The 15917-nt window shown below is 44.3% G+C and overlaps 1 protein-coding gene across 1 annotated transcript in view; it reads left to right on the forward strand.

Moving 5' to 3' along the window:
• The first annotated feature begins 3973 nt into the window (after positions 1-3973).
• The window catches only part of Ldlrad3 (low density lipoprotein receptor class A domain containing 3), a 160676-nt gene continuing 148732 nt past the window's right edge, over positions 3974-15917 (forward strand). The window contains exon 1 of the mRNA XM_013019527.1: positions 3974-4115. Coding sequence (XP_012874981.1) covers positions 4028-4115 — 88 coding nt within the window. The 5' untranslated portion in view covers positions 3974-4027. The remainder of the gene's footprint in view (positions 4116-15917) is intronic.

A 15917-nucleotide genomic window follows, 5' to 3' on the forward strand; every position in this document is an offset into this window, starting at 1 on the left:
TCCCATCTTGGCACTTCTTGTTCCCATAGACCCTTGGGCTCCTCCTCAAATATTTCTTCTTCCTATGATTCCCAGGGTGCCCACCAAACCAATGAAAAGAGCTGAGGTAGTCATTGTACAAGCCAAGGAGAGGAAATATAGGAGGAGCCCTATATGATAAAAACTTCCCTCTGGAGAACTCATCGGACTCTTCATTGGGATGGAGTGTCTTGCTTACTTACTTCCTTTCACAGCTTTATTGGACTTCCAAATAAACTTATTCTGTTTAAACACTTTCCTTCCTTTTAACTCTTTAATGAGACAGGGAGTCTGTTTCTCAGAACTATCAGCTGCATTTAAAAAATGTCATTCTGTAAAGAGAAGAATCTGGAAGGAGAGAGAAGTCTTAGGTAGCAGGTGGGTTTAACTGGGGATTTCTCTACCCTGGCTCCATTATTTCTGGTGAATGGTATTTTGTTTGTTAGAGGGAGGGGATGGTTTCCTGCAGGATACAAAGCAACATTCCTGACCTTTCCATGCTAAATGCCAGTGGCACCCTGCTCTAATCATGACAACCCTTACTGTCTTTAGGAACTTCCACATTCCCTTGGGAACAAAATTGCTCCCTAACTAGACCACTGGTTGCAAAAGGGATTTGGTGTTTGGTGCCAGTGTGAGACAGATTTGATAGGTTTGAGGAAGGTTTTGAGAAAAGAATAAATAGGATGTAATTTCCTTTGCCTTGGTGTTTTTGCTTGATACTCTGGACACTTCCCTAAAGGACAAAGCTGTGTGTACACACAGTGGAGTGACCCCAGGGGAGCACCGAGGATGTGCTTCTCACTCTGTTATCCTCCAGGCTCTGTCCTGACTGGGGAACACCTGCTACAGTGGACATGGTATTTAATCTCTACATCTGCATTTGTTTGTTAAAGTCCTTCTGCTAACAGCCCTATTCAGCTATCAGAGCAGGCACTTTGGAATCTAATCTGATCAGTTTTCTGGTTCTGGAAATCTGTTTGTCAGAGCAAGATTTCACAGTTGCACTGGCTTTTCCCAGGGGGTATGCCTGGGAGAATTAGCTTTGTCTACAGAAGTAAATGTAAGTGATTTCCAAACAACATACAGCGACAGTTCTGCATTCCGTGGCCCTAGTGACACCCAGAACAGTTGTTAAGAAACAGCTGGAGTGTGTGGGTTTCTGAACTGAGTATTTAGTATCTGGCTAGGATCCAGTACAAGACTAGGGTTCCTCCCTATCAGACACTCTCAGCATCATGACCTTTCACCTGGAGATAGTACACTGATTTTATATCCTTCTCAGGATTGATGGTGACTTTCTGGAGCCATCTTCAGAGGGAATCTGGTGTTGAGCCTAGACTCAGTGGGACAGAGTGTTACAATTGATTAGTGATGTCTGATTGGGTAGTAGAACAAAAGAGATGGTAGCATAATGTTTGTAATCCCTATCAGAACACATGCTTTTTTAAATCCATGTTCTCCTGGGTTGTGCCTTCTTGTACCATACCCCATGTCTTTGCTGACATTGTTCTCTGGACCCGAAGGGCTCTTGCTTTTCATCCCCAAGTATTTCTCAAACTTCTCTGGAAATTTTACTTTTTTCCTGGACTCTTTCTTTCCCTTCCTCCCTTTTTCCCTCCCTCCCCCCTTCTCCCACCCACTCTTTCTTTCTTTCATCATGGGGCTTGAACTCAGGACCTGGACACTGTCACTGAGCTAGTGCTCTACCACTTGTCCTATAGTGCCACTTCTGGTTTTCGGGTGGTTAACTGGAGATAAGAGTCTCATGAACTTTCCTGCCTGTGCTGGCTTTGAACTGTGGTCCTCAGCTCTTAGCCTCCTGAGTAGTTAGGATTATAGGTGTGAGCTGCTAGCACCTGGCTCTGAAATCTTTCTTGATTCCTCAAATTTCTCTAAAGAGCACTGTTAGCCATTCAGTGATTTCTGAAGTATCATGATGGATTTTTTTTTTTTTCTGGGTCCGGTCTTGGGGCCTGAACTCTGGGCCTGGGCGCTGTCCCTCAGCTCTTCAGTTCAAGGCTAGCACTCTACCACTCGAGCCACAGCACCACTTCCGGCTTTTTTCTTTTTGCTTATGTGGTGCTGAGGAATCGACCCAGGGCCTCATGCATGCAAGGCAAGTGCTCTACCACTGAGCCACCTTCCCAGCCCCTCATGATGGATTGTTATTCATAGAGATCCTCTGGCCACAGAAGAGATTATGTATTGGAGAGGGCAAGAAGCGGGGCAGGCAGAAAGGCCAAGTTGGGAGGGAGGTTGTTGCAGGAAGTCAGAGAGAATGGTTGCTTGGACTATGGTTGTGACTTAAGGTGAGGAAGACTTGGGGTTGCTTATCTGTAGCAGTGATGGGGTGAGGAATGGACAAGGAAATTCCTAGGATTCTGATGTGGGTATTTGGGCAGAGTGGGGCCCTTTGCTGTAGCTTATCTTCTGGAGTTTTCCAGTGAGCTATGAGAGGGGATAATAGATTAACTATGTTAATCTATTACATTGTGGCAGATGGTGTATAAGGGAACCGCTATATGCAGCTTGCCTCATGGTGGTATCCATTCCTGTTGGTGAATGCCTGCTTCTTCCAGTTCTAAAATGTTTTCAGCATCACCCCAATAGTGACATCACCAGACAGCAGAGTTGGACACTTGTCTGTACTTGGAGAAGCCAGGGAGACCGCCAGAGGGAAGGCAACAGAGAATTGCTTGCTTGCAGATTGTATATGGATCTGCTAGGTGACAGATAGAAGGCATTTAGGGGAAGTGAAGCACCCACAGAAATCACAGTGTCATTGAGCGGGCGGTATGGATCAAGTGGTAGAGACCTTGCATGAAAGAAGGTGCAGTAAGAAATCTGGAGTGTTGAGATCTAGAGGTACTTCCTGTTGCTAATGCTTGTGGAAGAGCATAATGGGCCTTTCTCTCTAGGTGCTCCAGGCACATCTAATAAAGGCCATATTTTTAATGCAGCTGTGGCAGTGTAGGCACATGTGACTTTCCGGCCTGAAGGAAGGACCTCCAACTTTGTGTCCTCCAGACCTAGCACAAATGGTTGGTCATTTGTGCTGGGTGAATAAATGCTCACTGAATGAATGGGGAGTAGGGGTGGAGGAGGGCTCTGGAGCTGCTGTTTGCTGAGGGGCTGGTCTTTTTCTCCTTTCTCCTAGCTGATTTTATATTCCCTCCTCCCTTATCTCCCAGCTATTGACTCACTGACAATGATGGATCAGGTGAGTTGGATGAGTTTCCGACCCTCTTCTGCCTACCATCATTCCATTCTTCTCTGTTTGCTTTGCTTTCTTATGGTGGATTGGTGTAGGGGCCTTGGCACTTTATAATTATTCAGGGAAGTTGAACCTGAACCTTGGGCTTCGTTCTAAACCTCTAGTAACTCTTGGCAGGTGATGTATTAGCCCAGCTAGCCTCCTGGGGGTTATAAGGCCTGAGTTCAAGTTTCATCTTGGCCTTTCCTATTCACACAACTTCAGACAGGTCAGTTTGTTGGCCTGGGGCATCCTATTTCCTAGAGTAAAATGATCTCTCAGTATTGTTGCCAACTTGGCCTAAGTCCAAGGACGCTGGGATTGTAGGGACTGTGAATCTGAGGTCGGGAAGGCTCCTGCAGTTCTTGCTAACAGAGATATTGAGAGTCCAGTGCACATTTTTATCCATAACTTTAATTTTCAGCTGTTAACAGCTGGTTAGAAAAGAACTTTTGGGTTTTTATAGTCAATCTCTTTGAGCATCGATTTCCTGTTTGCCCTGTATTCTTCCCAGTTTAGTGTCTCAAAATCTGTAGCAGACAGGTGGGACAGTTCATCAGCCGGGTGCGGCAGAGGGGGAAGGCCCAGAGACCTAGTGGAAGGTCATGCGTGGCCTTTCCAGCTTGGTGGAGAGTTAAGCCCTGGTTGCTATTGCTGTGCCTTTTGACCGCCCTGCTCCCCTATCTCCTAACAGAGAGCCAGCTGCTCCCTGGGAACAACTTCACCAATGAGTGCAACATTCCCGGCAGATTCATGTGCAGCAATGGGCGCTGCATCCCAGGTACCTGGCAATGCGATGGGCTGCCCGACTGCTTCGACAAGAGCGACGAGAAGGAGTGCCGTGAGTGACCAGCCCATAGTTGTGGTTTGGGGGCGGATGAGGAGGGTGATATCCTGGGCCCAGGAGAAGAGGCTCAGATCTGGGTTAGGTTGTTGTGATGGTTCTCCATCCGCAAGGAACCAACCTAGCAGTGGACCCAGGGCTGCCTGACCCAAAGCCCATGCTGGTGACAGTCTTACAGTAACCAGTGGAGTTACTTGATGTGGCCAGAATCCAGCTCGGAGTGGAGACTGAACCAATGTGCGTTGCTTCCCCTTGTCCTTTGCTGATAGATGTACTCTGGACCTTCTTGGGGTTGCTCCCTTCATATGGGCACCACCAGGTTGTGATGGTCCTTGGTGTTTCCTGCCTTATTGCCTCATTCAGCCTCCTTGGACCTGTTTGTACATGTAAAACACGAAGGAGTTCTGAGTTGAGGATCAGCTGCAAGAAAGGAGGGAGGCATCTGGGATGTGAGTTGGTTTCCAGGTGTCCATTGATCATGCTTCATGACTCTGAGTTCATTTGCTGCCTCCTCCTCCTCCTCCTCTTCCTCCTGCTTCCTCCCCCTCTTCTTCTCTGCAGAGGGGGCTTGGCCTGGGTCTTTCCTTTGGCTCCCCAACAGGTAAAAGCACCAGGAGGGAAGGCACAGGCTTGCCTGAAGGGCCACTGCCTTGGGACCACATACCTTCACTCTTTCATGAGCTTAGGGAACCAATCCATGTGGCCTCTCTGTCAGGAGGACTCTGTGTTCTGGCTCTGAATCTGCAATCTCTCTTGAAGCCAGCAGAGGAAATGGCTGAGGATAGGATAATGACTTGAACTTTTGGCATAGCTCTTACTGGGATTTAAAGTCCAGACTGTTGACGCACAGGAAGGAGCGCTGGATTTGTAGGCCACCACGAGGCCATCCAGGGAGCCAGATGCCCCCTTGCTTTTCAGTGTACTGATAAAGGTGGCCACTGAGACCGGGCCCCTCACCTGGCCCAAATATCCTCCAGGCCTGCTCCTGTTCTTCAGAAAAGTTGTGGAGAGAGAAAATTGGGAATGAAGGGGAGGGGAGACTATTTCATTTGTCCAGTGTATGTGTGATTTTTCTAAAATGGAACGTTAGACATAATGCTTTTTTTTTCTTCTGTGTTTTTCCCCCAAATTGCCTTTGAAAAGTGTTATATCTATTTCAACTTTTTTCTGTTATTTTTTTTTTTCATGGCTTCAAAGCTGTTAGAAATGTAACACTGGTAATTTGAGTTTCAAGGGAGATAGCATGTATGAGTTCCATCATTTGTCTGGTCCTAAGGATTATTAAACACAACACAGATGTGGAATTGTTTTGTTTGGTTGATGATATTGTTTTTACTCTGAACTCACTGTGAATATTAGACCTGTGAGAAGTTTGTGAAGGAGTTCAGGATGAGGAGGAAGACTCCGTTTTACTGTCGGCTCCATTAGTGGCACCCATGTGTGTTTTGTTATTTCTGTGGCATTCTGTGTCCCCCTCAGGCAGTGCATTCCCATGATTTTGGAATTCATGCTCATATAGAAGATGTGATAGGGAATGGTGAAAAAGGTTGGTGCTAGCAGCTTCTGGGCGCTGTTTGGTTTGGTTTGGAGTAGGCTCATTCTTGACTATCCAGAATTCTGCCCTTCACCCTAGAGACTTGACTGGCATTCATTTTGTCTTGATCAAAACATAATTAAAATTTTAACCTTTCTTCTGTCCCCCCCTTTTATTTTTGGCTTTAAATTGCAGAGTTAGACAACAAAGGGAAGTGAGTTTCTTTTCTAATAGAAATGATACTTTGATTTTAAATTTCTTGCCTACTCCCTTCCTGTTTAGGAGTTGAGTGTGAGCTTTGGAGAAAGGCTGTCTGTACTCAAATCGGAGTCCTTTTTCCCTCCATAGGGGACTAGGCTATCTCGGGAAAGTTTCTAGAATGTTCTAAACTTTAGCTATTGGGACGAATAAATAAAGTTCTTTTTCCCGGAATAAATAAAGTTCTTTTTCCTATTTTTTGGGGGGAGGGTAGAGAGGAGGGATGGGGTCCTTGGCCCTGGGGCTTGAACTCAGGGCTGGCACTGTCCCTGAACCTTTTTTTTTTTTTTCCCTCAAGGCTAGCACTCTACCATTTGAGCCACAGCTCTATTTCCCGATGTTTTGGTGGTTAATTGGGGATAAAGAGTCTCATTGACTTTCCTACCCCGGCTGGCTTCCAAGTGTGATCCTCAGTGCTCCATCTACTAAGAATGAGCCACTGGTAATCAGCAAGAGATTCTCCTAGTGCCTCAATCTCTTCTCCAAAATGGGAGTGATAAGGCTTCTTCTAATCCTAAGTGTCACAGTGAGGTTTTAATGTGTGTACATAAGGCATTCACCATAAAGCCTGCACACTACCCGTGACTTGTTAGCCTATACTGTCTACACAAACCACGATCGAGTCACCTGCCTTTTCTGCTTCACAGTAGAGGCCCTTGGCATCTTCACCATGCTTTCTATTTGCAAATTTTTTTTTTTAGTGAAGTTGACTCAGTTGACAAGGGCCACCAAATATGTGCATTATAACTTACTGTTTAAATCACCTTTGCTTTTTAAATTATTGTATTGTAAAGGTGATATACAGAGGGGTTACGGTTATTTAAGTCAGGTAATGAGTACATTTCTTATCAAACAGTGTCACCTCCTCCCTCATTTTCTCCCACTTTTTCTCCTCCCTCCCCCCCAAGTTGTATAGTTCATTTCTGACATAGTGTCTGGTGAGTATCACTGCTGCATTTGTTCACCCCTTGTTCCACCATTTCAGTGTTTCCTCTTCCCCTCCCCAAATCAGGTAAACTTGTATAGGAGATGCAGGGTACAGAGATCAAAAACAGTGATACAAGGAAAAAGAAAAACAAGCAAACAAACAAAAAGAACCACAAACACTACAATAAAATAAACCCTCTAGTTTTTTTTTTTCTTAAACTTATGCTGCTGAAGATACTTGGGACCACTTGAGTAGTCTAGATAGCAGAAAGACATGATGGCTTTAGCTTGAGCCAGAGTGGAAAGCCCGAGGTTGCATCTCTTCAGGACACCCAGGGAGCAGCTGATCAATAATCGATGCCACTTTCTTCCCCTGCCTTCTGCAAGTCACAAAGCCCTTTGTCAAATTCTCTGGCACATCTGGGTGTTTAGGAGAGGACAGGGAAGCATCTGATGTCCTTGCAGAGATGAGGGCCTCCAATGCTGACTGATACTTTGCCCCTGACAAGATAATATGCAGAGCGAGAGACAGAGGGAGAGAGGTATCTTGGGGTGGGACATAGCCAGTGAGTAGCTCTTTGTATCCACAGCAGAGGCCAGTAAGAAATTTTATCATAAAGGTAATGAAATCACGTCGTGTAAAAACCGAGGACAGGGAGAGGAGAAAAGACAAAAGAATCATAGAGAATCCATGCTGTAGTAGACCCAGCTGTCTTGGAAGGTTTCATTCAGGTGCCTTTCTGTTTTAATCGCCGTGAATGTTCTGTTTTGCATTTCTAGCTTTTCTATGTAGCATTGTGCCAAGTCATCATTTTCTTTTTGCATCTTTTTCTTTCACCATTTGAATGCCTACATATGAATCCTTTTTTTTGGTATTTATTATAAAGTAGCTTACTTAAGTTATTGCTTATTATTTCTCATTACTTTTTATTTATGTATATCTTTTTGCTGTGCTGGAACTCTGGTTTTCCTACTTAACTAGGCAAGCTCTGTATCCCTGAGCTACACCCCCTCCCCTGCCCCAGGCCCAGCATTAATGGCTTCCATTTTTCCACTCTTGGACATAGTGTACACTGTTGTGAACATGAGGGTGGGTATGACTTTGCTCCTGTTTTGAGAAATTTCTTTAGACTGGAATTCTCAGAAATGAAATGAAACAGCCAGGCTGGGGAGTGGAAGCTTTTTCTGGCTCTACAGACAGACTGCCCGCTTGTTTGCTAAAGGTCTGCACTCCTTTGCTTGCGCTGGCAATGCCTGAAAACTAGGACTTTATTTTTGTCTTGGCAAGCATTGAGTAATCTCTTTTAAAAACATATTTTGGGGCTAATTTAATAGTTGAAAACAGTTAATGTATATAAGATCTTTTTTTTTTTAAATTGAGGTTGAATGTTTTCCCATACCTCCATTTACTAGTTATTGTTCCTTGTGAAATATCTATTAGTGGGCTATTGTTAATTTCCATCTGGGCTGATGCTTTACATTCTTTGCTCTGTGTCTCTGGGGAACAACCTCATATCGTTTTGAGAAGAGGCTCAATTGGGGAAACTTTGAGTGTATTTTTGTTCTTGGTTGGTAGATTGCCCTGAGTGATCTTTCTTTCCAAATTCCCTTCCCTTCCCTTCCCTTCCCTTCCCTTCCCTTCCCTTCTTTTCCCTTCCCTCCCCTCCACTCCCCTCTCCATCCCTTCCCTCCCCTCCCCTACTCTTAAAAGGAACTGAGGTATATTTTAGGAAAGCATAGCTGCTCTCTGAAAGGCCTGATTGTGTGGGAGTCCTTGTGTGGACTTACTTTAAATCCTCTGGGCCACACTGTCCTGGGCATGTCCCATTTTATTAACTCATTGGATAGTCACAAAAGTTTTATTGGGAAGGAACTGGCCTCCTTTCCAGATGAGGAAGCTGAGCCACAGAGGGATTAGGATTATACAAAGCTTGTCTCTGAGCCCAGAAGGTTCTGAGTCCCTCTTCCTCTAGCAGAAAATGCTAGGGGTCTTAGAGTCTTTCTGAAAGGTTTAAGTCTTCATCAGAGAACTCCAGGACAGGGTGTGGGGTGGGGGGAGGGGGGTGTCTTTGAGTATTTCTCTACCAGCATCTGTTACTCTGCTGAGTAGCTTCCTGTGGATTGTATGTTGTCATTGATGTATTATCATGACTGTGATCATTGCTATAATGAATACCTGAAATAATCAACTTAGAGGAAAAGTTTATTTTGAGTCACAGTTTTAGAGGCATTAAGTGGAAGCTCTGGTGCTTAGGGCATGTCTTGAGATAGCATATCATGGTGGAGTAAAGATGCTTATTTCAAAGCCAGGAATAAGAAAAAAAAAAACAACAAAAATAAAACTGGGTGCCAGTGGCTACTTAGCTACTTGGGAGACTGTAATCTGAGGATTAAAGTTTAAAGCCAGACCTGGCAGCAAAGTTTGTGAGATTCTTAGCTTCAGTTAACTATCAAAAAGCTAGATGTGGATTTGTGGGTCAAATGTTAGAGCTCCAGCCTTGAGAGAAAAAGCTAAGGGACAGTGCCCAGGCTCTGAACTCAAGCCTCAGTTCTAAAGAGAGAGAGAAAGAGAGAGGACAGAGAGAGACAGAGACAGAGAGAGAGAGAGAGAGGAGAGGGGGGAGGGAGAGAGAAAGGAGAGGGAGAAAGGGAGAAGGAGAGAGAAAGAGGCTCCATCACCTTCAAGGGCATAGTTCCAATGACTTAAAGGCCTCTCAGTAGACCACACCTCTTATATTTTATCACCTCCCAACATTGCCACCCTCCGAACCAAACTTTAGCATATGGACCCTTGAATGACACCCAGAAAACAAGTTTCTTTTTTTTTTTGGTCAGTCATGGGGCTTGAACTCTGGGCTTAGGCGCTGTCCCTCAGTTCTTCAGCTCAAGACCAGTGCTCTACCTCTTGAGCCACAGCACCACTTCTGGTTTTCTAGTGGTTTATATGGACTTTCCTGCCCAGGCTGGCTTTGAACTGTGATCCTCAGATCTCAGCGTCCTGAGTAGCTAGGATTATAGGCCATGAGCCACCTACGCCTGGCATCAGAAAACAAATTTCTTTTTTAATTCAATGTCTTGTTTTTTTTTAATTTTAATTTTTTTTTATTGTGAGAGTACTATACAGAAGGGTTACAATTACATGGGCAAGATAATGAGTACATTTCTTATCAAGCATTGTAAAAAACTCAGTGTTTTTCTATGTTAATGGTGTGTGTGTGTGTGTGTGTGTGTGTGTGTGTGTGTGTGTGTGTGTGTGTGTGTGTGTGTGTGTGTGTGTTTTGAGCTTTTGTGTTCCATGGTTAGCACTTTGCCACTTGAACCAAGCTCCACTTCTGGCTTTTGGGTGTTTATTTGGCTTAGAACTGTTATCTTCAGATCTCTGTCTCCTGTATAGCAGGATTACAAGAATAAGCCATTGGCTTCTGGCTAAGGGACTTTTTAAATGGTTTTTAGTCTTCTGAGTCTGTTTTCCTCAAAGAAAGTATAATTTAATTACTGCCACTCAGTGTAATAAAGCAACAGTCCAAGATTGGACTTTGACTGCCAGCTGTCCATGTCCTAACAAAGTTGAGAAAATTCTTCAGTGCTTGGGATTCCATTCACAGGGTGGTTGATTTTTGCATTTGGAAAATTATATTGATTGATGACTTTAGCCAGGCACGTGCAGACTTTCAAAGTCTCAGATTTTATAGTTATAGGTTTTGTGGTACGTGTGGTCATGTGTATATGTGTGGGTGTGTATTTGGTGGCAGGAAATAAATCTGAAGACCTTATCAAATGATAACATCTTAATGACTCTCCAAATCCAGAAAAGTAGTTACAGAAATGGGATTTGAATTTTATTTGCTTTTAGTGCTCCCAACTGCTACTTAAGTGTACCTTCTAATTGTGCAGATGTAATGGCAGATATCCATGAGATAGAACCGTAAAGACAAGTCTGGAATAATGATCACTTGGAAGTTGTAAAAGTGGAGCAAATACTCTTCCTTTCTTTTTTTGGCGGCCTCGTTTTCTGCCTCTAGGTGGTGCCACATGTAACATTTTCCTTTATATGTGGTGTTTCTCAGCAAGCAGAGGTGGGGGGCCGGAGGAATGGGTTCAGTTATTTCACCAACAATTCTGGAAATCAGAAGCTTCTGAGGGCCAGGTGCAGCACGCTTCTTCTTTTCCTAAGTGACACTGGCTTTTCTTGAAGATCAGAGTGGTGACAGGCAAACCTGTCAATGATTTGTGGTGAAGCTACAGAGGGGTCTGGTCTTTCTATCTTCAACAGTGTCAAAAGAGAACCAACCATCATTGTTTTAGGCTGAATTGTGCCCAGTCCATATTCCAGAGTTGAAGTCTTAACCTGCAGCGCCTCAAGTTAATTACTTGTCAACTGATTAATAAGTAATCAGTTAAACAGAGGTCATGGAATGGTCCTTAGACTAGCAGTTAAACAGAGGTCATAGGATGGCCCTTATCCCAGTGTGACCGAAATCCTTCTAAGAAGAATTTTAGAAGTCTACATGTGTAGATAGAAGAAGATATGAAAACACAGAAGACCTATATACCCTCCTCCCTTAGATATCTCAAAGGAGACGAGGAGATTTCTTGATTTTGGAGTCTGTTCTTTGGAGTATTACTATTGTCATTGTTGTTATCATTAATTACTCTATTTTGTGGCAATACTAGGGCTTGAACTCAGGGCTTATGCTATCCCATAGTTTTTTCACTCAAGGCTGGTGGCTCTATCTTTGAGCTAGCTACAATTCCACTTCTGGCTTGGTAGTTACTTGGAGATGGACATTTCTGTCCAGGCGGGCTTTTAGCCACAATCTTCAGGTCTCAGCCTGGATTACAGTAGGCATGAGACACCTCTGTCTGGCTTGTCCTCCAGAATTAAGGTACAACAAATTTCTATTTAGAATTTTAGAAGTACTTCTTTTGTCTGGCTCACCTCTTTCCCTCATGCCTCATTCTCTGTAGAGAAAGACTCATCTCTAATGTCAAAATTGTAAATTCCCAGGTAGCTACCTGCCAGGCTATCTGCATATGGATAGTTTCAAGTTATCAAGCTGTGCTTGTTTATATGAATCTGGCCTCATGCAACCTTTTCTAAGAGGCCTTTGTTAGATTAAAAAAAAAAAAGAAGCAGTAAATTTGCAGTAGGTAGAGAAAGGCTAAGTGCTCCTAAGCTCTCTGACTATATCAGTTTCTCAGGGCAACAAAGACAAAAATACTACAAGCCACATGGCATAAAATGGACTCTTTGGCAATTGTGAAGGTTTGAAGCCCCCAATCAAATGGGGCCTGGTGGCTGTCCTGAGCATCTAGGGAGGAGCCGTCCTTCCCTCTTTCTGGCTTCAGGTGGTTTCTGGAAGTACTTGTGTTTTCTGGCTTGTAGACACATTACCCCAATCTGTGCCTTGATCCTCCTATGGCATTTTCCCTGACTCTGTTATTTCTGTCTGAATTTTCTCTCTCTCTTTTTTAATTGTGGTACTGGAAATTGAACCCAGGGTCTTGATCATGCCAAGCAATATTCTGCCAGGTGAGCTATCCTCTTAGCCCTTTTGTTTTCTATTTTGTTTTTGACATAGGGTCTTGACAGTTTTTCCAGTTTTTTTCCAGGCTGGTCTTAAACTTATGATCTTCTTACCTCTGTCTCCTGAATAGCTGGGATTGCAAGTGTGTACCACCACTCATGCCCAGTCAAATATTTTTCTTCGTATGAAGACAGTGATCATTGGATGAGGGCTGCCTGTAATCCGGCATGATACCATCTTGACTATCTCCATCTTGACTTTTCCAAAATTTGCACTTGAAGCTCTCAAGGCCCTACTAGACCTCTTATATTGAGTAGGTGCTGAGAAGGTAAAGCCTCCACTTGCCCCTACCTAACCCAGGATGACACCTTGGCATGCGCTTGGCTCCCCAGTGGACTCTTCCACTTAGGATACTTCACTGCTATTTGTTCTGGCCCTCCTTTATAGTTTGATGGTTCGGGAGCAGGACCAAGTATGTGCATAGAATGCGAGTGGTTTAAAACACTAAGAACAGTGACTTACTTGAGAAAGTAAATATAATATATTTAATGCTTGTCATATCACTCTTCCTTCTATCACCTAATGCTGTGATTGGCACTTTCTGTGGAAGAAAGATACTCAGAATACTACTTAGTCAGTGAACTTTTCCAGTGAAGCTGGAAAGTTCTATGCCCTTTCCAGCCATGAGGTGAGCAGAATGCTGTTGACCAAACACAGTATAGCTGGCTTTCTGTCTTACTGGAACTTAGCATAGCTCCAAGGGCCTTGGCCAGTTTGGGCTGTAGTCTGGTAGGTTTGCTTTGGACCAGGACAGTGAATGACAACATTTATTAACTAGAAGCTTGCACCTAAAAACTGGAGTCCTTGAGTTTTCTGTAAACGTCGTATTGGATGCTAAACAAATCCTTGCTGTTCTTGCAGAGAGCCTGTCCACCGTGCATCTGTCATGCAATTCACCACCGTGCTCAGGCTAAGCCTGCAGTGTGTCCTTAATTCTAAGACACACATCCTCCCCATTCTTTTCCACGGGTAAGAAAACACAGTGTCCCAGTTTCATTGGCAGAGCTTTTTGTTCTTAGTTGTACATAAAGTGGTGACATGCTTTGCCATTGGTGACATCTTGGATTCAGTGAAATACAATAATTTTCTCTGATTGTTAGCATATGATATTTCAACCAAGGGTGCTGGGCACTTCCAGAGAGTTCAAAGCACCATGTGTTCATGTTTGCCTTAGAGTGCTGGTGCTGGCAAGGAAGGAGACAGGGTGCATGACAGAGTCAGTCATTCTGCCTGCATCAGTCCTTCCTCTTATCTTCCGGGAAGCAGGTCATCTCAGAGTCTTCATAACTCCCAGGGACTTTGGGGGGAAGACAATGTGAGCCAAACCTTGTGAACCCTTCAAGCCTCAGCCAGCAAACCCTCATTGGCTGTACATTTGTATTTCTGGAGTTGATTCCAGTACAGCCACTGCCTCCTCAGTTCATTTCTTTGTTTTTTGAGCCTCCATTTCTTCATCTATGAAATAGGGGTAGTGTGAGAAAGAAGAACCGTTATGAGAATATACTAGAAGATGTTGAGGTCTGTTACTTGGTGAAATATACTTCCCCCTTCCCTAGGAGAACAAGGGAGAGTCTGCCGAGAATGTCAGAGTTTTGATCTAGGCTCCCTTGGGCTCCTTCAGGCAAGCAAAGGTAGGCTGGTCGATTCCTTCTAGATTCTACTTTTCCTCGTGTTATCTAAGCTGTGGAAGGAAGGTAGACAGTTATTTTTCAGAAATTTAGGGTTACAGCATATTGGTCCACAGCATCCCTCCTTCCCTGAGTCATCTTCAGGAGACAGAACTCTGGTGCCTGTGGGAAGCCTGCTTCTGCAGGTACATACTAGTCAGCCCTCAGTGAGGAACAGCACCCCAACTGACTAGTTGGTTAATGGAAGAGGTAACGTAACACTGATGACAACAGAGCCGGTTGGAAGATGCAAGGAGGATGGCATGAGAGAATGAAGCTGATCTTTGTGCAGGAGTTGATTTAAAGGACGATGACTCCATGCCACTAAGTTCTTAGCTGGTGACAGTACTAGCATTTACATTGGTAGTTTCATGACAATAGCAGCAGACCCCAAATGGACAGAGGGAGCTGGAAGGGGCTTGGTGGATACTGGTAGATGCTGTGCAAGTCTTCTGTCACATCAGAATAGGGCTAGCATGGCATCAACAGGGAACTTTAGCTCCACTTTTATCCACTTTCTCTAGACTTCTAGCTCCTTGCCTAGCCGGAGGCTAAGGTCATCAGAACCAGCTCCAAAGGAGGCGCAGTGATGGGGTCACTGAGAGCTGGAAAGCACTTCAGTTGGGGTGGGGTTCCTCACTGAGGGCTTCCCACAGGCACCAGAGTTCTGTCTCCTGAAGATGGCTCAGGGAAGGGGGGATGCTGTCGACCAATGTGCTGTAACCCTAAATTTCTGAAAAATAACTGTCTACCTTCTTCCACAGCTTAGATAACACGAGGAAAAGTAGAATCTATAAGGAAGAATCTGTTTTTGTTGTTGTTGGTGATGATGGTGCTGATCCTAGGGCTAGAACTCAGGTGCTGTCCCAGAGGGCGTGTGCTCAAGGCTAGCGCTCTGCCACTTGAGCCACACCTCCACTGCAGCTTGGTGGCTAATTGGAGATCAGAGTTGCAGAGACTTTCCTGCTTGGTTGTCTTTGAACCAAGACCTCCAGATCTCAGCTTCCTGGGTAGCTAGGATTATAGGCCTGAGCTACCCATCCTCTGCAAGGGGAGAATCTTAATGAAACTAATCTTAGTGAGAAGGAGGTTTGTGTTTCTAGAAGTATGCTGGGTCTGTCTGTACCCCTGACATTGTGACACTCTCTTTTTGCCAGGACTTGGCTGTAACCGCAAGATGTACTCAGTAGTAACAGGCTCAATAATTGCTAATAAAATTTAAATGGCTGCAAAATCACAGAACATCAAAAAAAATTCTTTTTCCTGGCACATGCAGACAAATCTTGCTGATCCAACTTAGTCTGGGACTGTGCAGTCTTTTTCATTTTTATTTTCAAATGCCGACTTGCTCTTTGGGCTGTGACACAATCTGTGTGCAATTGCTTAATGGCTTTTAAAAAAATACAGAGACAGATGAGAAAGTAATATTTTTTTCCTAAAAAGATGTGGTGCATTCTTGCAGTATAGTCATGTGACCAGAAAGTCTTGTGCTGGTTAGTCCAGAAGATGAGTTTTCTGTGAGGGTTTTGAGTGGGAAAGAATGGAGGCCAAGCATCTGTGTATGTATGTGTGCACCGTGCATGTCTGCCAGTATTGGGATTTGAACTCTTGGAGCTGTCCCTTACCTTCTTCACTCAGGGCTGATGCTCTACCGCGTAAGTCACAGCTCTAGATCAGGCTTTATGCTGGTTAATTGGAGATAAGAGTCTTAGGGACTTTTCTGCCTGGTGGCTGGCTTGAACTGCACATCCTTAGACCTCAGCCTCCTGAGTAGTTAGGATTACAGCTATGAACCATAGGTTCCCACCAAGGTCAAGCATCTAGG

This window comes from Dipodomys ordii, unplaced genomic scaffold, assembly GCF_000151885.1.
Source record: "Dipodomys ordii isolate 6190 unplaced genomic scaffold, Dord_2.0 Scaffold46, whole genome shotgun sequence".
NCBI classification, from domain to species: Eukaryota; Metazoa; Chordata; class Mammalia; order Rodentia; family Heteromyidae; genus Dipodomys; species Dipodomys ordii.